This window comes from Neovison vison, chromosome 14, assembly GCF_020171115.1.
Source record: "Neovison vison isolate M4711 chromosome 14, ASM_NN_V1, whole genome shotgun sequence".
NCBI lineage: Eukaryota > Metazoa > Chordata > Mammalia > Carnivora > Mustelidae > Neogale > Neogale vison.
In genome coordinates, this window is record NC_058104.1 from 14,832,387 (window position 1) to 14,854,216 (window position 21,830).

The 21,830-nt window shown below is 52.5% G+C and overlaps 1 protein-coding gene across 5 annotated transcripts in view; it reads left to right on the forward strand.

Annotated features, from left to right (window-relative positions):
- AUTS2 (activator of transcription and developmental regulator AUTS2) overlaps positions 1 to 21,830 on the forward strand; it is a 1,076,911-nt gene that overhangs the window by 1,042,847 nt on the left and 12,234 nt on the right. For 2 of the 5 annotated variants that reach the window (XM_044232669.1, XM_044232672.1), the window contains 8 exons: positions 8,811 to 9,282; positions 10,351 to 10,604; positions 11,473 to 11,714; positions 13,395 to 13,439; positions 16,491 to 16,586; positions 19,013 to 19,084; positions 20,096 to 20,125; positions 21,647 to 21,718. In XM_044232669.1, coding sequence (XP_044088604.1) covers positions 8,811 to 9,282; positions 10,351 to 10,604; positions 11,473 to 11,714; positions 13,395 to 13,439; positions 16,491 to 16,586; positions 19,013 to 19,084; positions 20,096 to 20,125; positions 21,647 to 21,718 — 1,283 coding nt within the window. The remainder of the gene's footprint in view (positions 1 to 8,810; positions 9,283 to 10,350; positions 10,605 to 11,472; positions 11,715 to 13,394; positions 13,440 to 16,490; positions 16,587 to 19,012; positions 19,085 to 20,095; positions 20,126 to 21,646; positions 21,719 to 21,830) is intronic. The other 3 variants (XM_044232671.1, XM_044232670.1, XM_044232673.1) reach the window with 3 other exon arrangements.

Sequence of the window (21,830 nt, forward strand, 5' to 3'; positions counted from 1 at the left end):
AGGCACATCTTTGGCCTTAAGGCATCAGAGACTCGGGCACACACCACACGGGAGGGTGGATGACTTAGTGGGGCGGGGCTTAAGGCGGGATAACCGTGAAAGAGCTTTAAGGACACTCCCCTGCAATCTGTTGATTTTCCTTCAGTGCCCGTCGTGGGTTCCCCTTGGAAATGAGGCTTCTGCGGCGGCGGCAGCACCTCACCTGCTGGTCCCGCACACCTTTCCCAGTGGGCCGGCTGGCCGTTCGCCAGATGCAGCGACTATATTTTTCCTGTTTGGGATCTTGCTTTTACTAGGAACCCTGCAGCCCTCGTGGGTTTGCAGGACAGACTTCAGCCCAGAGCTTGGGCTCCCAGGTGGTAATTAATGTTTACACAAAATGACAAGCACAGAATGGAATCTCTCTGAGTCCTACCAAGCAGCCACCATTCCCCTGATTCCCAGTCTTGCAGGGTTTGAAAATTAATTTGCCTTGAACAAACAGTGGGTTTTCCTCAATTTATTTGTACAGTTTCAGTGACCGAGAAGAAGAGCCGCGAGGCTGAATGTCAGCCTTCCGTCCGTTCGGGTAATTGAATCTGCTCGTGGAACAGGCTGGTCTCTGTTTCATGACTGGAAGAAAAGAGGGGGGAGAGGGATGTGCAGAGAGAGGCGTGTGCTGGAGACGGTAACGTTTTCTGCAAAACACCAGTGGAATGTGGAGCTCTAGCGACAGAACCTAAAACTTGGGAGAGGTCAGAGTGGATAAATTCAGTAGCGCAATTTTTGCTTTAATAAGTATGTACAAAATATACGGTCTTTGCCTAAAAGGAGGTTTTGTTGGAGGCACAAGAAGAGACAAGAAGGTGTTTAAAGAATAGATATGGCCAGTAGCTTGAAATCCTTGTGTTGATTCACAGAACTGTGACACTTTTCCTAGGTTTCTGGGCTTTTTAATATAGAGCATCTCGTCATTTTTTTTTTAAGATTTTATTTATTTATTTGACAGAGGGAGATCACAAGTAGGCAGAGAGGCAGGCAGAGAGAGAGAGAGAGGAGGAAGCAGGCTCCCTGCTGAGCAGAGAGCCCGATGCGGGGCTCGATCCCAGGACCCTGAGATCATGACCCGAGCCGAAGGCAGCGGCTTAACCCACTGAGCCACCCAGGCGCCCCTCGTCATTTATTAATAGTCCCTCTTTGCCTTGATTTAAAGCCTGGGTTTCCTGCGCAACCCCCACCCACCCCTTATTTGGCTTCTTAGTCTTCGTTCCTTCTGTGTGGTGAGGTCTGGGTGGCTCTCTCGTTTGGACGGAGAAGTAGAGAAGTGAACTAGAAGACAGAGTAACGTAAAGACAGAGCATACCCTTTACTGGATGCTCTGGGTCAGGCCTTTCAGAAAGATGTGTGGGTTCGCTACCTGATGGCCGGACCCCACATGGCCTTCTTGATGTCTTGAAGCCTTGATTGTGTTTGCTGCCATAATGACCTTGTCGTGAGTAAGACGCCATTGGGCTTTCCAACCTCGTGTAAAGACGCGGAAGCACAGAAATGTGCCGTGCGAGGCTTCTTCCAGTTCTGTCTCCTCCTTCGTCGTCCGTGTTCTCCCGCTCCTCTTTGTCAGACACCCAGGCAGAGCCAGTTGGACATGTTGTAGACAGAAGGCCCGATCCTAGCCTCGTTTCTGAAGGGCAAATACTGATCTGTCCCCTGGGTAAAGAACTTTCTAAAAAATTCTGTCTAGTAGGTAACGCAGTTCAACGAGACCAGTCCCTTTCTGAGTTGACTTCTGTCGTGTTGGAGGTTATTCAGTCCATGAAGGAATTTCTTTTAAAATACACGGTTGGCCTTTGGACCTGGAGGTTAGGAGCCCTGACCCCCTCTCGTGCAGCCAGAAATCCCTGCCTAACTTGAGACTCCCCCAGACTAATAGCCCACCGACTGGTGACCAGAAGCCTCACCAGTGACAAACTTTGTATTTTATACGCATATTAGATACTGTATTCTGAAAATAAGTCAGAAGAAAATGTTCCTAAGCAGATTATAAGGAAGGGGGAGGGAAATTCAGAGTCTTGTATTGATCAAAAAAATGTACCTGTGTGAGCACCTGCCTGCCCACCTCACGCCTGCCCTTTCCAGGGCTCAGCTGCAGTATCGTTTTTCGTTTACAGTAATAATAGTACATAGTTCCTAGAGAAAACTTGGAAAGATACAAAGCTCAAATTGAAAAACGAAAGTCTGTGCTTATCCCTGGATGGTGGGAGTCGGTGAACATTCTGATGTGCGTCTTCCTCCTCTTGTCTCTGGGTGTGCATCCGCACGTTTACGGGGATCATTTTCAGTCTTGAACGCTAACTGGTCGAAGTGTACTTTATGTTACTTGGTAGTAATTTTGTCATGAACTTATTTTCTGCAGTAGTTTTGGGAACACTGATCGTTTATTTTGTGCTCTACCTGGTAGAAAGAACTTAATTTCCACCACAACCCCTTGGAGTACTTACTGTATCTTTGCCATAGGATTCTGGGCTTCCAGAAACATCGTAGTCCATCGTAGGGACATAACACAGCTCATCTCAAATCAACCCGAGCGCACCCAATGCCCTTTTTGTGTAATATAAAAACTGTTTTATAACACACTTGTGTTCTTTACTTTCTGGAACAAAATATATGGTTAGGTGTCTATCTCTACATGGAATTTCAAAATGCCTATAAAGCCCTAATGAATAGTAAAGGAGAAACAAGCAGCAAGTAATTTGTAATGACATAATACGTTTTTAAGTAAGTATTTATTTGCATTGGAAGCCAATGACCTGGTCAGATGCGTGAATCTCTCTGTGGAATGATACGTAAATATGGTAGGTACGAAAGCGGATTCATACCGGTACATGCAATGCGGTAATTGAAACGCCTGGAGCAGGCATCCCGTTGGTGTCATGATTGTCCTAAATGGGGAGCAGCCAGCCCTTGGTGGTTCCTAACACCGAGACGCAGCAGACATGGCAGCGCACGACCGTTGTGTTCCTGGAAAGTCCAGCGTGTCTTAAAACGATGCAGAAAATTACCTTGTGTTTGGATGTGAAAACAGAGTCGGGTTCTAGATGTTGGGCTTCCAGGTGCACAAATGTCCAGTGGGATCTTAGGACATTAAATGAGATGTTTTGTGGCATTGTCCTTCATATTCAAGTACATCTAAGGGCCCTCCAGCCACTGGGACAACTGAACACACGCCCCGACAGTGTGAAATCTACCCCTAGGGGCGGTAGCTTCTAAAGAGAACCACGTCTCAAGTGGCTTTGACTTCCATCTCTCTCATCATTAAATACCCTTGAACATAGACTTCTCAGAGCATATTGGAGGGTACGTTTCTGAGACCTTATGGGCCCCGTCATTTTCCTGTTAGATTTGTTTCCAAGGATTGTATGACTTTTGTTACTATAAAAGGGATCCTTTTTTTAATTGAACTTTCTATTCACTATTGCTGGTGTGTAGAAACGCTACTGATGTTTGTGGTTTGTTTTTAACTTGGGTATTTTGATGAGTTCTTTTATTCGCATATATTTTGCAGCAGATTGGGTTTTCTAGGTAGATAATTATATTTTTTGTAAATAGTCGTTTTGCCTCTTTTGTCGTGTTGCGGTTGGTTTTGTAATGTAGGTGACGGGATGGGTTGTTTCTGGCAGGTTCCGTCCACATGGTCTCTAACACTGAACAGACTGGGACATATTTCTGAGTTGAGCGGAAGGTGTCTGTCATTCGGTTCCTTCCAGTTTACGTCTCTGCTCAGGTTTAGTGTTTTTGAGTCCGTTTTAGTGATTGGTATCTTTTCATAAAACCCGCTTTCTTCTCAAATTTATTATTATAAACATGTGCATTCTAATGTCTTACTTGATAATAACGTACAGTCTCCATGTCTGTGCCCCTACCACTATTCACATTCTCAGTTTTGCTTGCTGTGCTTTTTTTTTCTTGCTCAAACTGTCCTTAAATGTAGGTCCAGTTTTCTTTTAAGGATTTTAATAGGTAACATGATCGCGTGGTTGAAAAATTTAACTGTGTCTGTGTGTGTACAGTCCAATATCTCCCCTCCTCCAGCGCCCTGTCCTTCTGTTTCTCCTGCCTGAGCCCCCAGGCAGGACCACTGCTCAGGTGTCTTAGACCCTCGTCTACAGCTACTTTATGCATAAAGTGAAAACGGATATATATTACTTCTCTTCCGTTTTTCACAGAGGCTAGCAGTATGCCATAGCTTGTACGCACAGTTCCTCATTCCTTTTCAGACTGTAACATCTTCCATTGTCTGCATGTATCAGGTTTTTTTTTTTTTGTTTTTTGTTTTTTTAGATTTTATTTATTGTTTGACAGAGAGAGAGAGAGACAGAGCAAGCGAGGCAACACAAGCAGGGGGAGTGGGGGAGGGAGAAGCAGGCTTCCCGCTGAGCAAGGGACCCAATGCAGGGCTCGATCCCAGGACCCCGGGATCATGACCTGAGCCTAAGGCAGACGCTTAACGACGGAGCCGCCCCGGCGCCCCGGCATGTATCACATTTCCATGCAACCAGTTCCCAAATGACCACATTTCAGTTCTTTCCAAACTTGCAGTTCAAAGCAAGGTGTTGTTTTATTGTGTCTAGAGACTAAATCCTTCCTGAGCTGCCTCAGTTTCTTGGCTGAATGTGGCCAAACTGTCCTCCTCAGAAGTTGTAGGTTTTTCTAGTAAAGTTGAGCAGCCCCATTCCCCCCAGGGAACTTGTATCACGTTTGGATCCGCAGTAAACAAATTTTCCATAATCTGCCCTCACCTTTTTAAACAATGTATTGTAAACAAATTTTCCATAATCTGCCCTCACCTTTTTAAACAATGTATTGTTTGAGTCAAGGTTATTGAGATAGAATTTACATGTGGCAAATTCACCCCTTACCACCTACGCTACGTAGGGTAGTTTCAGTTTGCATGTATTTTATTAGAAGCGTGATGTGTTATTTTTATAATCACAGAAGAGAGCTTTTAAAACCCTGAAATGTAATGAGTAAAACTTGTAAATAAGGCTCGTCAGTGTGCACATTCTTACGTCTTCCAACCTCAGCAGATTTCCTCCTTTGGCAAACTTGGAGCACACAGAGCAATACAGAATGATTTTTTTTTTTTTAAGTGTGTTCTTGCCAATTTTGGAGAAGCACAGTAAAACAAATTGACTGTCAAGATGGAAAAGCTTAACTGGGAAGATACATTTATTGAATAATTGAAAGGAAGAGGAAATGCATTACCGATTAGCCACAAAAACGCCTGACGCCTAAGTTGCACCTCGAGAGACTCGTGTAAACGGGGAGTCGTAAAGCTCTCGGCCCCGACGTTGCTGCCGCGGCCTCGGCCTCGCGCGTGGTTGTCACAGCAACGAGGGGCCGGTGGGTCGGTGATCGCCGGCAGGTCGGCTGCGGCGCGCTCTTCCCAGCTTCCCTAACCGACCCTTAGCACCGTCTCATTGCGCCAGATACTTTAATGGATTCCTGCTTTGCTTTAGGATGTTTGCGTTGGGGGGCAGCAAAGTGTAAATCAGAGAAAAAGCGATGATTGGTGGCAAGAGTAGGACTAGAACGCGAGTCACCTGATGTAGTAAGTAGCCAGGGAACCGCCAGCAAGCAAGTCGCTTAACTTCTCTGGGCTCTTCCCCCTCTGGTCACAGACGACTGGAGAAGTTCCCTGCTACTCACTGAGAAGTCCAAGCCTCAGTAGTATCCCCTGGGAAATAGTCTGAAGCGCCCCCCCACCCCCCACCTGAATTCCCGAGTCCTGCTGGGCATTTTAATCAGGTGTCCATCCAGGTCCTTTGTACGCATTTTTTTTAAGATTTTATTTACTTATTAGAGAGCACAAGCAGGGGGAGCAGCAGAGGGAGAGGGAGAAGCTCCCGGCTGAGCAGAGAGCCCGATGGGGGATTCAATCCCAAAACTCTGGAATCATGACCTGAGCCAAAAGCAGAGGCTTAACCATATGAGCCACCCAGGCGCCCCTTTGTACACATTTTAAAGTTTGAGAAGTGCCAGGATGGTTTCCCAGATTCAGGTCTTGTGCCAAAGTCCTACTTCTGGGTCCTCTGAGTCACTCATCCCAGACGACCCTGTAGACATTGACAGGCCTCGCTGGAGGGGTTGCACACGGATTGTCCAGGATGGCGATCCCCAGTCCGGGCACTGCTCCCCTCGTCCTGGCTGTGTCTAGGTTGGTGCTGAACCAGGTGACCCGGGAACAACCGAGGAGATGTGAAAGCCAGCCCTGTTTGCCTTTACAGAGCCTGGGGAAGCGAGCCCAGGCCTGCATTGTGCCCCTGGCAAACTTACCTGGCTGACTCATCCACATTCTAGAAGCCCATTAAATAAAGAACAAGGAGATAAATTTAGTCGAGCTACATAAGAGAAGCACTTACCTGTGTGTGCCTAATGTGCTTCCTTCCCAGCATAAGAAAATCTTAAGTTGATGGCCTCTGGGTGGTGTCCCTTGGCAGAGGAAACTTGCTTTTATGTCCGAGAGAGACTTTGGACATTGGTTCCTGGAGGGAGACCATGCATTTGAATGTAGAGGGGGGGAAATATTTACATATTTATTCTTCATTACTCCAGTCTGGAGAGAACAAAGCGCTTCAGAAGGGCAGAGACGGGTCCTGCCACTACGGCACACGCACGCATCCTCAGCCGTCCGGGTGTCAGAGCGGGAGCGTCCAGCGTACGTGCAGGGAACCTTGTGCATTTTGTGCGGCTGGGATGTGTGGGTGTTAGCGCTTCTGCCCCAGACCTACCTGACCCTCTTGCGTTGTGGGAACGCGGTCTCCGAGCCCGTGTACATGCTTGCCACGGTGACTGGTGGAGTGATGGCAAAAACGGGGGGGGGGGCCTCGCCAGACCCCCTGCAGATAAAGGGGTCGTCTTCCGTGATTTAGGACCTTGGCTGCATGGGGTCCGTCCACATCAGGAATCTTGCCATTCTCAGCCCTCAAGTTAGAAACCAAGGTTTTTGGAATTCACGAGCTCTCCGCTTACCACGAGCAGCAATATTCCCGGAAAGGCTCTGACGGGCGGCCCGGGATGGGAACACGCGCCAGCGGGATGCCAGGAGTCCAGCGTTACTTTCCACCAGGGCCTTATGGGAGGTTTTCTCCTTGGAGCAGAAACGTGAGAAGAAGGGACCGTCTTCGCATGCTGTCGGTGCATTTGTGCCCGGCTGCGCTCAGCCAAGGTCACTTTAGCCAAAAATGTGCTTTGTTTGTAAACCCGTGCGTTTCTGCTCTGGGGCACGTCACGCGTCTGATCTCTTTTACCAAAACAACAGTGAAAATGATGGGTTGCTCGGATGCAGGTTCCAGGGAAGGAAAGTGGGAAGCGTGTGCGCCCAAGAGGGCGTCAGCAGAAATGGGCGGGCCCGGGGAGAAGGGCGCGTGCTTCTCACACTGGGGACAGTGAGGCTGGGAAGGAAAGATCGTGCCCGAAGTAGTTTCCCGAGGGATGCCCGGCCCCATCCTCACGTCAGAGATCCTCACGTTGTGCGGTGTTGTGATCTGTTCTCTTCCTATCTCTGCGCTGTATGATGGCAAAAGGATGGCTTTTTGTAGCACCAAGATGTGAGAAAGGTCACCCCCCGGCCCATGGATGTATTCAGAAGCACTGACTGGTCAGTAGGTGGGTTTCTGCCCATTTAACGCCATTTCTGTCTTTCATTCTTCTCTTAGACGATCTGATGGACTTGGACTTAGGGGCTAATCAGAAACCGCTCTGATGTGGCCGGGAGCTTCGGAGAAGGGGTCGCTTTTCTTACTGCCTGCACTTACTATCAGTATAGCACTTCTTACTATTACGTAGCTTTTTTACTGTTTTTTAAGATATTACTTAATTTATTTTAGAGACCATGCACACACGCGCGGGATGGGGAGGGACCGAGGGTGAGGGAGAGAGATTTGCAAGGAGACTTCGTGCTGAGCCGAGCCCGACACAGGGCTCCATCCCACAACCCCGAGATATGAGCCAGTTCCAAGCTTCACTGACAGTGCGACCCAGGTGCCCCGAGAAGCCTGTCTTTTAAATTCCTAACAGGAGCGTGTACTTGCCACATTTCTTCCTCGGTTGTAGAATTTCACTTAAATTACACCTGCAGGCTTAGCCTCCGCGTTCAGCATCGCACCCAGCGGTCCAGAGGGGTGGGGGGACCCCTCACAATGCCTGGCTTGCGTCAGGGGCTGTAGGTTGGCTGGAATTCGTGTTTGCACCAGGAGCTCCAACATTGCTGGGATCCGTCGGGGAGCGCGTGGAGGCCTGACGATTGACCAGAGTTTAGCACTTGCCAAACACAAAACTGTTTCTGTAAATGTCAAGTGTGTCTCATCAGTCAGAATGGAAAGGGGAAGAGGCACAGCGAGAAGAAACATCTGTGTGTGGTTAAATAACATTTGCTTCGCTCGCTGTTTGGAAACACCGCTCTTTTGTATATTCAAGAGCTGTATGGATTTTAAAAGGGAAAAAAATCAACTCGTTGGCTCTTGTTTCTTAATTTTGCTGCATAAAGGCTTTGTCAGGATTAAAGTCAACGCGCATTTTGAGACTCTGGGATGTCTTTCTGGAATGCGGTGTCCTGCAGTGGCTCACCTCTGCGCATCTCCCATGGGCCCTGGTTGCCGTGTACTCCTGTCCCGCACGTCTGCACGCAGGACAGGAAGCCGGGACCTGGCACCAGGCCGTGGGCCGTGTCAGTGGGACTGTGGGGCCTGGGCTTGGACACGGCTTTCTGCTGCATGTTTATGTCACACTCACGGTCGCTGCCTGTGATTCTGTCTCTGCTCGTCCCCATGCAGATCCGGACGTAGGGGTTGGCGCCCTCCCAGACCATGACAGCCAGGACGCGGGGCCGGTTGTCCCCAAGATATCGGGTCTAGAGAGAAGCCAGGAGAAGAGCCAGGACTGCTGCAAAGAGCCGATCTTTGAGCCCGTGGTGCTGAAAGACCCCTGCCCTCAGGTCCCTCAGCCGCTGCCCCAGGCCCAGGCGGAGCCCCAGCCTCGAGCTCCTTCTCCAGACCCCGACCTGGTGCAGCGCACGGAGGCGCCCCCTCAGCCCCCACGTCCAAGCACACAGCCGCCCCAGGCGCCCCCAGAGGCCCAGCCTCAGCCCGCCCCTCAGCCTGCAGTGCAGAGGCCGCCACGGCCGCAGTCCCCGGCCCAGCTGCTGCACCAGAGCCTCCCGGCCGTGCAGGCGCAGGCCCCGAGCCAGAGCCTCGCCCAGCCCTTGTCGGCCTACAACAGCAGCAGCTTGAGCCTCAACAGCCTAAGGTGAGCCCGTCCGTTCTCGCGGTGGCCTGGCTTCTGGGAGCATTGCAGACAGTCGCCCTGTGCGGAGGGAGGCCGAGAGGGGAGGCCCAGGGAAGGGGCGCCGCGGGAGAACCAGCGCGGAAACCTGGGGGGCACCAGGTTTGGGGGTTCTTAGAAAGGAGGCCATGTGCCTCCGAGGGAGGACGGCTCGAAGATGCTCCGTCCCCCTGCGACTCGAGTCAGAAGATGGGGACCGGGGAGGACGCGGGGTGAGGGTTGGCATCACCACGGACTTCAGCCTTGGCCTCAGAGAGGCCGAGAAGCAAGCTGCGTGGGGAGGAAGAGGCGCTCCTGGGCAGAGATGCAGGCTCTCCCCGCCTCAGCCCTGCAGAACCAAGGGGATGTCTGCGGAGCGGCACAGAGCAGGGCCGCCCGGGCAAGGGAGACACGAACCCCAGGGAGTGGCGCCAAGTGTGCCCCATCCTTGCCTGCCCCAGGGGTTAGAATTCTGACCTCCTGGGACTCTTGTGCCTTTGTTTGCCTCCTGATAGCCTGGTGACTGGGGGGATCGTCCTGTCCAGGGCAGGCAAAGGAAACTGCCTCAGCCAGGGTTCTGTCCCCGGTTCATGCGAGTGGCCTCCGAGCAGAGCAGTGGCCCAGGGTTCCCGGGTCCCCTCCCACCTGTGCTACTCCGCCAAAGGGTCTCAGACGGGCTGAGCGCAGGTCCTCGATCTTGCTCCTCTCCCGGAACTGTAGGACTGTGTCTAGGGGAGGCAGCGAGGGCACCGGGCTCCTAGGGGCAGAGACGAGAACTTGGCTGCAGAGCGGAGCGGACCTGGGTTTGGGGCCAAAGCCGCTGCCTGGACCCCGGGTACTGGTAGCTCTGGGGCCTCAGCTCCGGTCCTGAGTCGGGGTTACGACTGTGGCGGAAGTTTCTTGTGCTTCCCAGGGGAGGGTCTCTAAAGAGAAAGGAGCGGGAGCAAGTGTTGAATGGCTTTGGGCAGAGATAGGACTTTTTAAGAAAATAAATTGCTTACCTCTCTTTCCCTTTCTTCTTCCTTTTTTTTCCCCCGGCGGTCGCTCCCACAGCAGTAGCAGAAGCAGCACCCCGGCGAAGACTCAGCCCGCCCCTCCTCACATCTCTCACCACCCCTCGGCCTCCCCGTTCCCCCTCTCCCTGCCCAACCACAGCCCCCTGCACAGCTTCACGCCCACCCTCCAGCCCCCCGCACACTCCCATCACCCCAATATGTTTGCCCCTCCCACGGCTTTGCCTCCCCCACCGCCGCTGACTTCAGGGAGTCTGCAGGTCCCGGGCCACCCGGCCGGAAGCACTTACTCAGGTAGGAGGGTCGAGCCTCCTCGTGGGCTGAGGTTCGGCCGAGATGTGTACCTGCACCGCGGCACCCCGGACCCGGCCGGGGGAGGAAGGGGGGCAGCTGTTGGAAATCTTCCGAACGGGTTTGCCCACTCTGGGAGAGCACGGGTTGCAGTGCCCGGTCACCCGGCTCCTGTGAGAGGGACAGACACGTTGCCAGGCCAAGACTGCTCCTAGCCGGGCTCTTGAGGATTCCATCCTGGTGTAAGGGGGCTGGTTGTCAGCGAGGAAGGCCTTCTCCCTTCTTCCGAGGGGAAGGTGGTACTTTCCGTTAAGTGGTCCTGACATCAGGCTTTGGCTGTGGACGCCCCTTCTCCTCCCCAATTATCGGTCAAGCCAGGATCCCGAGTCTGGGTCCGTCGTAGCCGTGGTCACCCCTGCTGCAGGATTTCCCCTTGAAGAAGGAGACACAAGCGTGTGGTCCTGGTACCAGAGATCGGGGTGCAGTCCCTGTTCTTAAGCACCTAAATGTATGAATTCCTCAAACCCCCCAAACAGCCCACAGCGTGGACGATATTACTGTCCCCCTGTGGTGGAGGAGGGAACCGAGCCCCCGACGGGTGACTGCCCGTGCCCCGGCTCCCCGAGCTGCCGCCACCAGAGCCGAAAATTGACCTCTGGTGCCTCGGCCTAGAGCCCGTCCCCAAAGCCACGAGCCTCTAAGAACATAGTCCGGTCGTGGCTGGAGTCAGGGTCCTCTGGCCGCTGTTCTCCTTCCGTCCGGGGGCGCCCTCGGCCCTGTCCCCGCTCTGGTCAGGCCCCGGACGTCCCGACCCGAAGGACGTGACCGACGCAGCAGAAAGCGCCATCCTGTCCCTGCCCTTCCCTTGCAGAGCAAGACCTCTTGCGGCAGGAGCTGAACACGCGTTTCCTGGCGTCTCAGAGTGCTGACCGCGGGGCTTCCCTGGGCCCGCCGCCCTACCTGCGGACCGAGTTCCACCAGCACCAGCACCAGCACCAGCACACGCACCAGCACACGCACCAGCACACCTTCACGCCGTTCCCCCACGCCATCCCGCCGACCGCCATCATGCCGACGCCAGCACCTCCCATGGTGCGTACCCCAGGCAGAAATGTGAGGATAAGTAGAGCGCGGGCTTCTCTGGCGCAGCACGCTGGGCGGACGGGGCTGTCGGGGCGCAGGAGCTGCATGGGGGGCGGTAGCCACTCGGGGGCTCCCCCGGCCTGGTCGGTCTGTGCTGGGGAGGAGGGGACGTGCCCTGCTCCGGGCAGCGCTAACCCGGGGGCCTCAGGTAGGCGGTTCTTTCTAGAAGGTTCTGTCTAGTGCTAGGCGTGCGCTGGGGTGGGGGGTGAGGGCGGGCATGTTCTCCGTGCTTCGTCCCAAGCAGGGTTGGAAGTTCACTTCCCGCAGCGTAACTGTGTCTCGAGCGTCCTGGGGGCCGTACGGAAAGGCGCCTCGCTCCCCGCCCGCCGTAGCAGATGGGCGCCCACAGATCCTGGGAGTCAGGCGGGCCTTCCAAAGAGCTGGGCCGTGTCCGTGCGCCCCTGCGCTTTCTGGTGGCTCCCCGAAGCCCGTTGTTGAGGGGCGATGCCATCACTTGTGTTTCATAAGACGGTGCCCCGGGCCGGAGTCCTGCCCTGTCGGCGAGCGTTCGGGGAGCCACGCGCCCCCAGGGCAGAACTTGGCCTCGTGCTGGAAGGCGCTGCAGACAGGGACACGGTCTAGGTCTTGACTGGGTCCGGCACATGCAGGGGGAACCAGTTAGGATTTTTTTTTTTAACTGATGAATTGGAGTAAATCGTGCCATATTGGGTGCGAAGTATCCTGAGGTAGAGCCCCGTCTGCCACCGTGAGCGTTAGGGTGTTCTGCTTCCTCGTTAGCATCCAAGGAAATACCCGAGGTAGCGCGGGCCTGGGGAGAGCAGACTTGCATCCTGTCCTTGCAGGAGGTGCGCCTGCACCCAACTTCGCACCGTCTCCAACCTCCCCTCCCTATGTTGTTCAGCTTAAGTTTTTAAAATAAATCTAGATTTTAAAGTTTACTTTCTCAACTTCCAGAGGAGAATGTTAGAAATGACACCTTGGAACCAAAATGTTTTTCCTATAACAAATCCTGCGTGTTTTTTCTGGAAGAGTCAGACGTCTCAACGATTACTGTTTTTAAGGTCCTGTCATTTCGGAAAAGTTTCTGGCAGCAGGTGTGAGCAGTAACACAAATAAATATGAGACGGGGTGGCTGACAGCACCAGGACCTGATGTTATGTAGAGGAAACAGAGGCATATAGTCTTTTCTGCTCAAAAGAGAAGTTGTAAAAAAAAAAAAAAAGCGCGAGAAAGAGAGAGAGGTTTTAAGACCTCGCCCAGACGCCTTTCGGTTTGGGTGTGGTACAGCTTGGCAGGCGGCCCGATGTCCGGCTCCTCTGCCCGAGGAGGAGGAGAACAGGGAATCTCCACGAGTGACACCAAATGCTCACTCCTCTCTGATTGACCTGAATAATCCCTCTTCTCTCCAGTGTAGACGTCTGCTTTGTGCCAGTCTCTAAATACAGACTAGAGGGAAAGAGACTCGTGCGCGACCGGGGCCTAAACGTGCGGCGTGGGTTCTCACTCTGCTTTTCCATCTCTCGTCGGAGCAGCTCAGAGTCGGGAAGGGTCCCGTGCTAGTACGGCGAGGCTGGGGAGTCGGGGGACAGCCCGGTGACAGAGGAGCTGGCCCGCGGCTGCCTCCGCCGAAGCACTGGACAGGAATGTAGACGCTCTGAGTAACTAGCTTCTGCTTTGATCCCTTTACAGTTTGACAAATACCCTACAAAAGTTGACCCATTCTACCGGCACAGTGTGAGTCTCCCTACCATGCTACCATCCGACGTGACCGCGTTTCCATCTCTGTGCTCTTGCCGCAGACCAGTCTTTAATCGTCTTCCCAGAGTTCCCATTGCTCCCCGTCACCTCAGATGCTTGCTTCTGTGGCGTTCGCTTCTGGTCACGATGCAGTATCGTCTTCCAAATCAAAAGATCATTAGCATGTCCAACCCAGGAGGCCCGGCGGGACGTCCCTGGGCGCCGGCGTCCGGCCTCGGAGCGGGGGGTCTGCAGCACAGTCACCCTGGCTGCAGGAGACTCTGAGATCCAGTTGTGCGGTCATCGACCCCCGTGTCGTTAGCGCCATAGTCCCAGAATTGGACTTGAATGATTTCTTCCAAATACAGTGTCTCAGTCATCTTTCTGACTCCTCTGAGGCTTAACAAAGCCGGTTCTCGTGTCGTCCCACGTGGCTGGTCTTGTCCTTCTGAGCTTGTTACAAGTAAAAAGAAAGATGTCATTTAAATCAAAGGGCTTAGAGTGGAAATCTGTGACTTTCCCCCCACTTTAAACTCATTCTTTATGTAAAAAAATACTCATCTTGTCCCATCCTGAAGAGTTCAGTTCTCGAGTTTAAATTGGTACCAGCCTACGTCGTGTATTCAGTAGGGACCACAGAGGACTTCCGTTAGAATACAGACACCTTGAGCACCTTACCATGATATTTTGATTACGGAGCGATACTGCATCATGTTTACCTGAACCTTTGCAAGTCTCTTTGCACAGTGGTTTATTTTTATTTCTTAAAATGACACCAGAAAGAAAGAACGATGAGTCATTGCCTGTAGCCATGTCGGCCCACCATACTCAACTCAGGTCAGCAGAGCCTGTGAATTCATTCGTGCTCTGAACCAGACCGTGAGACACTGTCCTAGTCCAGGGGGTAGCTGAGAAGTCAGGACCACAAAACTCTAGAGATCAGCGAACCGTGGGCTCCCCCGGAGACACACGCGGACGTACCGTGAGGACGCTTCCTCACGAAGAGGGAAGTCTGTCCGGGCGCTGGGCCCCACGTGTTCTCACACTGCTCAGCACTGCAACACGAAAGCATTTTTTGTTTTATTCATTTGGTTTTAAAATATTTGAGAGAGACAGAGCAGGGGGAGGAGCAGAGGGAGAGGGAGACAGGCCGACTCCCTGCTGAGCGTGGAGCCCGACGCGGGGCTGGCTCCCAAGATCGTGACCTAAGCTAAAACCAAGAGTCGGACATTTAACTGATGGAGCCACCCAGGCGCCCCCCAAAAGCATTTTTTAATGGACTTCCGAATCCAAGAGGACCCCATGGGTCTCCTCTTCAGGGCTGTCCCAGGAAGGGTGCCATCTGTGACGATTATCCGCTTCCTGCCCCTTGGCGGCACCCACTGATTTTACTCAGGACCAGCTACCAAAGTCCCTCCGAGAGAAAGCGCCGTGTGCTCCGCAGGCGCACTCCCTCAGACAAACTCTGCGGCCCCGCAGAGGTCCTGGATGTAGGATGCAGAAGGAGCCGCAGGGCCTGAATTTTTGCCACATTCACGTTTTATTCCTTAGCTACTGATCGTTTTTCATCACGTGGGTGGGGGATAGTCCGCTGCATTCCAAGAGGGTCAGTAATGGACTCTAGCAAAAGGAAAATGGTGAAAAGACTCATTTTTCGTTGAAAACTTAAAGGAAGTATGACCTACCTGGAGGCAGAGTACTAGAAGCCCGAGTGCGTCCTAGCGCGGCGTGTCTGTAATGACTCTGCCTCGTACGGTGTGCTGCGGGAGAGTTACCTCGTTTTATTGCTTATGGTGGATAATATATGAAGTACTTAGGCTCTCCTCTTTGGGGATTAGGACGTTATAAGGGGAATTAAGATGCAGTGCACTCAAGTATCCAAAACACAATTTTAGACTTAAAAGTAGTTTTAAATGAGGGCTCTTGGCTTGCAATCACTGTTTAAGTGGATTTAGTTCAATATCAATTAGTCTGAAAAACTTTGCTGCATCACTGAAGGGAGCAGAACGAAATACAGACCAGTGGGAAAGGACGTGCCCTGGAAACTAGACCATGAAGTGGGCATTTCAGTCCTTACCCAGAAAACCGCTAACGCAGCATCGTCACGCAGAGAAGCTCGAGTTCTTACCATGTGTGCGAGGCGCTACGGAACCATCAAGGCAGGACGTGACCTAGTGTCCGATCGGAGGTTGGAGCGAGTGAATGGAACCAGAGCAGTGGGATCTCAGAGCCATCCCAGCGTTGGGGGAAAGGAGCGGTGTTTGCCCTGTCCTCAGGATGGCCGTGGGTTTCTTCCCTCCACCGTGTCCTCTGTAAACTAGTTAATTCCAGAAAGTTCATATTCTTAATTCAGGATCATTCTCCTCCCTTCGCGGAGCGGTCAGGCCCGTCAAGGACTTGGCTTGGACAGCCCCAGTGAGGTCCTTTTATCTTACCCCCCCACAAACGTTTGTCATCATTTGAGACGAGACAATTACATTGTCCTCGGAAACCACCACTCCTGGAACAACCTAATGAAGCAAGGATTGTGAATATTTTCTCATTTCCTCAAACTATTAAAAATCTAAAAGTACTAATTGAGTTTTAATGGTATAAAATCCTGGAACTCATAAAGACTTGCTTCTTTTTCTTCCTTTTATCTTAATTTTTCTTTTTTTTTTTCCCCCCTTTTTCTAATTAACTTGTAATTTCCCGGGCATCTTTATTTGGCTCAGCAACCCCTCCTGTTATTGACGCGCATTAAAATCTCAAGCCATTTAGGTCTTCTATCTGATTTAACAATTAATAATTAGAAAAGCTCCCTTTCTAATGATGTCCTCATCTGGGACATCATTTGTTGGCTGATTGATTCTGAACTACTTCTGACTTTTTAAGTCAAGCATTCATGGTGCATCTATGTGATCATTTCATCACGGCTCCTTCACTAATAGCGTCAGACGGGCATTACCTGGCTTGCTAATGTGGATGTCGTTCGACGGGAAGGGAACTGGAACGTGGCCTTGGCCTCCCACTAACACCTTTGTCTTCCCTCTTCGTGTCTGGCCGCAGCTCTTCCATTCCTACCCTCCCGCGGTGTCGGGAATCCCCCCTATGATTCCACCCACCGGCCCATTCGGTTCACTACAAGGAGCATTTCAGCCCAAGGTAAGCAACCGGACCGTGAACACACACCAGCACTTTTACAAGCAGAGCCTTGGGCAAGGGGGGCGGGGGGGATGTTCCACAGCCACTGGCCAGTGACTCATTTTTCCAGTCTGAAGTGACCATCAGGGTTAGAGGGAGAATTTTATTTTTTATATTTTTGCTAGCCCCTTGAGTTGTAAACCTCAGCCGGAATTTAATTTTCAGTCAATACTACCCATGTCATCTCCGTTGAGCTTGGATCTCCTGTAATCTTTAAGATGTACAGAAGACGTGTCCGTATTTTTTTCCCACCAGTATTGTGGACATAAGCTTCTGACCAGGAGATCCACGAAACATTGGGTTCGTGCGCACCAGCTTGTCCTTGGGGTCTATGTTATCAGCAAAGATGCGTAGCTGAGCCTTTATTGGTGTGAACAGCGAGGACTAGAACGGTTGCGAGCTAGAATTTCATCCTTCCGGTTGTGGGAGGGAAGTGGCCTTGCTCACCTCCCCCATTCTGCTCCGTAGCCCCGTGTGTCTGCAGATGGGGGTCTGCGCGCAGGTGGAGGGCCGCCGCCCACCCTCTCACGTACTCCTGCTCCCCCTTGGCCCTGCCTCAGTCCTCCGTCCGCCATGGTCACACCTGCCAAGGTCACGACTTACAGCCTAACGTGAAGTTAACCTTTTGCCCTTCACAGTAACTAAATCTTTTGTACCTAGTCAGGGTTCTTCTACCGGCTTGGGCTAGAGTTGTCTCCAAAGGTCAATACCGAGGAGTGATTCTCGAAACACCTTCCCTTTACATGACTTGGTTACAGCCCTTACTGTATTTTTATACAGAAGCAAAATGTGGGTTACGTTAGTATCTGTTCTCAGATTTTTAAAGAAGGAAATTTTGCTCTGTGGGATTTGGGTTTTCTTTGCTTTTTTGTCCACACCCCACCTCCCCCAATCTCATTTCTAAGAGAAAACACCAGTTTGGGGCCAGAGGCACCCAGGCTAAGCATGTTTTGCATTTCCAAAGGCATCTTGCCTCAAAGCTGGAAATAGGAAAGATTTGAAAGCCTTGGGGGTGGGACCAGCTACACCTTAGAAATGGCATTTCCCTGCTTATAGGCCAGGTTACCTCTACCTGCAGCTTTAATGATGGCCACAGGCAACCCGCTCCTATCTAGGGGATGAACCCTGGTGATTTTTCAACCCCTTTCCTTCTGTCTTATGCTGCTGCTTACTACTCCCTCCCAGCCTGGTCTGTCCCCTCTGGGTTTCACCCAATCTCCAGCGCCTCCCCAGACTGCCAGGTCATTTAATAAATTAGACTATTTCCCTCACTCACTATTATCCAATCACACAGAAATCTACATCTGGGCAGGAAAGTGTCTCTCCCGGTGTTGAAATGGGCCTTTCCAGGCCATCTTCCTGATTGAATATGTAGATTGCGGTTCATTAGCCGAATTCTTCATAAGTATGCAAATCAGGCTGTTAACAACTCCAGCTTAATTGTTAGTTGTACAGCAGCTGATTGCTTTTCTTCCTTCCATTCTCCCCCCCGGGCCCCAATCCTCCTCCTTCTTGCTAGCCTTGTGCCTAAACTTGAGCTGTTTTCCCACAGGCATGAATTTCCCGGGGCACGGGGAGTCAACAGAAGTTGGGATTTCTTAAGTAAAATACCCCGTGAAAAACACGTTCTGAACCCTTTCACCCCCCGGAGAGTGAGGGCTGCTGGCGGGGGAAGTAGGCCGCCTGTTGTTGCTGCCAATGGGAAGGACAAAAGCCCGTAGATCAGGTTATTGCTATGAGTGACACGTAAGAATGGTGGCCGCCTAGGATGGAGGAGACCGCATCGCTGCCGAAATCATTTAATAGTAGGGCTGTGCGGTCCCTAAATTAGGTCCTCTTGTCCCATTTCCACCACCGCTAATGAGTAATTACGGAGCGTAATTCCCTGTTCTTGTCTGCGGTTAAAATTCAGAGTTCGCTAATGTCTGCACAACAGGCCCGGCTGTTCAGATGAGAAGCACCTGACGCAGCGCTGCGCTGCGAGGGCCCTCGGTCTCTCCGAATGCTGGGGCGGGGCACGGGCGCCAGGGCCGTCTGTGACTCAGAAGGAGATGGGGCCCCAGGGGCCCTGCTCCAGTGTCTTCTTCCCCTTCTTTTTTCCGTCCTTTGCTTTTGCTTGCAGTGGCATGTGGCACGGTCCCCCTCTCTGCTTTCTGACGCCCTTCCTAGACAGGCCAACCCAGGTCCCCGTCCCCTGAGAGGCTGGGGAGCAGGGCTTTCTGAGGAGCACGTGTGGTCACTGGGGAAAATGCCCCTGTCAACCCTTGTATTTCCAGAATGAAACAAGGTCCACGTTTGACTTCGGTAATCTAGAACGCCGGCAAGATCTTACTTTCCCCATTAAATGTGTGACGTGCCTCCTAAGCTGTGGTCTGATTCCTTTCCAGACATCTAACCCTATCGATGTTGCTGCTCGACCCGGGACAGTCCCACACACTTTGCTCCAGAAGGACCCGAGGGTACGTAGAAAGTCAGGCTCGGTGGCAGGTTAAAACCAGTGGCAGAGAAGACCGATGTCCTGTGGTCCAAGGCCGGGAGGTGGACACTCTTACCTTGTGTAACTCGTTCCACCGATCTGGTCTGTCCTTGTCTCCTTAAATTTCTGTCACACAGAAGAAGCTGTAAGTGCTTTTCTCCCTGGAAGTCCCAGGCCCCTCTGGCTGCTGTCCTGCGGTCAGGAGGTCACTGCCCCACACAGTGCTCCTGGCCCTCCGCCTTTAATGCAGGTCCAAGCAAAACACCCCTCACGCTTTGCTTCCTTCTGTCCGTTCGTGGTGCACAGGCCCACGGCTTTGGGGAGGAACGGAAGTTCTACAGTAACAGACAGTTCTGTCCGGTGGGTTGTTCTTTACGTTCCCCTCTGTAGTAAATTCGGACAGATGATCACGTGGGACAGTGTTGCCGTTTTCCTGGGTAGAGGCAGTCAGGAATTGAGGACCAGAGTTAAAGTTTAAAATGACTCAGCGATGTAAGCGTCTATGTGATGGTCAGTGAACTTCCAAAAAGTATCTCCTGACCTCTCATAATGGGCCGGCATCACATGAAGCGTGTTGGCGGAGACAGCCTCTGGCTCCCGGGTCCTTGTGAGTGCCCGGCCTTACAGGCCCACTGTCTGGAGGCCCTTCTCCCCTGGAACCCATGCGGCGGGGGTGGGCGGGGCTGCTGGAGACCGCGGAGCTCCTCGGATGTGTAACGGGAGCGAATCGTGTTGCCAGAGGGCAAATTGCTATTGATTGAACTTGGTCGGGGGCTTGTCAGTGTGGATGTACCCAGGCTTGTGAAGCGGGGGAGGGGACACTTGGCACTTTTGATAGTGTGAAAATGGGTTAATTATTCTCTAAAAGGGCTTCATTTAAAAGTAAAATTCTAACATTTTAATTTCCCCTCCTAATGAAGCACTACAAATTTGTTAATTAGAGCAATTGTTTGAGTGACAGGCATGTAACCAAGTTGTCATTTTCTCTTCACAGTTGACAGATCCTTTCAGACCTATGTTAAGGGTAAGAAAGCTTCTTCTAGAACTGTTTTGCAACCTCTGTTTGACTCCCTGTGGGTTGAAAATACAAATCCATCACCAGGAAACAAGCCCCAGAAACCCTGGCGTCCAGCGTCAGGAGGACAGTGGCTGGGTCCTCCGGTCGCGTGATTGAGAATGGCCAAAACTGCGTGGCCTGGAGCGCCGCCGGAAGCCAGGCCACTGAGGGAGAGCGCGCAGAGGAAACGTTCCCCCGGGCGAGAGTCTGGGGTTGGCCTTGCTGCTGGGAGTCTTGTTGGGTAGGACGAGGAGGGGCACGTGGAGGGCGACTGAAGCTCTGGGCAGAAGTTAGGGTTCCAGCATGTCCTCCTGCCTCTTCGGCATCCGCCCTCTGTACTTAATGTGGGTCCTGCGTGGCCTGGAGGGTGGCCAAGGGATGACCTTGAATAGACGCGGACTGTCTTGGGTGGGGGTGGGGCGGGGGTGAAGGGTGGATGGTCAGTTGGAAGATGGATGGAGAGATTTCCTGCTGTCCTCAACCCGTTTCTGGCACACGTAATCAGATAATTCAGTTTCTCCGAAGAGAATCGGAGGACTGTGTCATCACGTAGCCGATTTCGGATGATCCGTCGTTTCACTGCGGGAGAACTGACCCAGACTTGGACTTGAGTCTGCGTTTCACAAACAGCTCCTTAACGTAGACACCAGAAGGGTCCGCCCCTGGCCAACGTAGGACTTGGCAGTTTCTTCCCATGCCCCTCAGAGTCCCCGAGCCCGTGTTTGGAGCAGACGAGTAGGTTACAGCAAGAATCCAAACGGAGGGACAAGAGGCGGTCCCCCCGTCCGGGTGGTATGACAGCGCACTCGGTTACTGCTCTGCTCGGAAACCAAGACGTGAGCAGGTCACGAGAGACATGGGGCGACCCTCTGGCTGACGGGACAACTGCGGAGGCCCAGAGCACAGGCAGGAACGAGCGCTCTCCTTTGTTCTCTCCTCACTTGGGGACGAACAGCGCCCACCACCACAACTGGGCCGTGGACTCCTAGTGGAGAACTGGTGGGAACTGGGCTCCAGGACAAATGTGCATTTCTTTGTTCTGCCCCGGGTGAGGACGCAGCAGCGCTGGGGGAGGTTACCCAGGGTCTTCTGTCGCCTCCTTGTTCGGAGCGATTCACAGCCACTCACTAATTAGCTCCTCTGAGCAGCCGATTTGCATCGTAGCAAATCGTTAAGTAGGGCTTCCCACTCTGGCAGGTCTGCCAGCTGGCAACGGAAAAGAAAGAAGAGACACAAAGTGGGGCTCGGGCTTTTGCCATCTTGTCCCTGGTAACCGGGGAGGTCCCCGTCGAGTAGGGTTTGGGGAGCAGCAGCCACCGGCCGGGGCACCACATGCCCCGGGGCTGAGAGAGGCTTGGGGCACTGAGCCCTCTTGTTCCCTGAGAAAGAGCCTCTGCAGCCCAGAGCCGCTGGAAAGCTTTGGCAAAGTTGGAGATGGTTTTCTCTGCGAGGTCTTCCTGCTGACCACCTTGCTCTTTCTTGTTCCAGAAACCAGGGAAGTGGTGTGCTATGCATGTTCACATCGCCTGGCAGATCTACCACCACCAACAGAAGGTCAAGGTCAGTCTCGTGGGCCTGTCTTGGTGGGGGATGGGGCAGGGGCGATGGGGGCCCTGCATGTGTGTGACCCCAACAGAGGAGGCATTCCGACAGCTTCTAATGACCTGTGGGC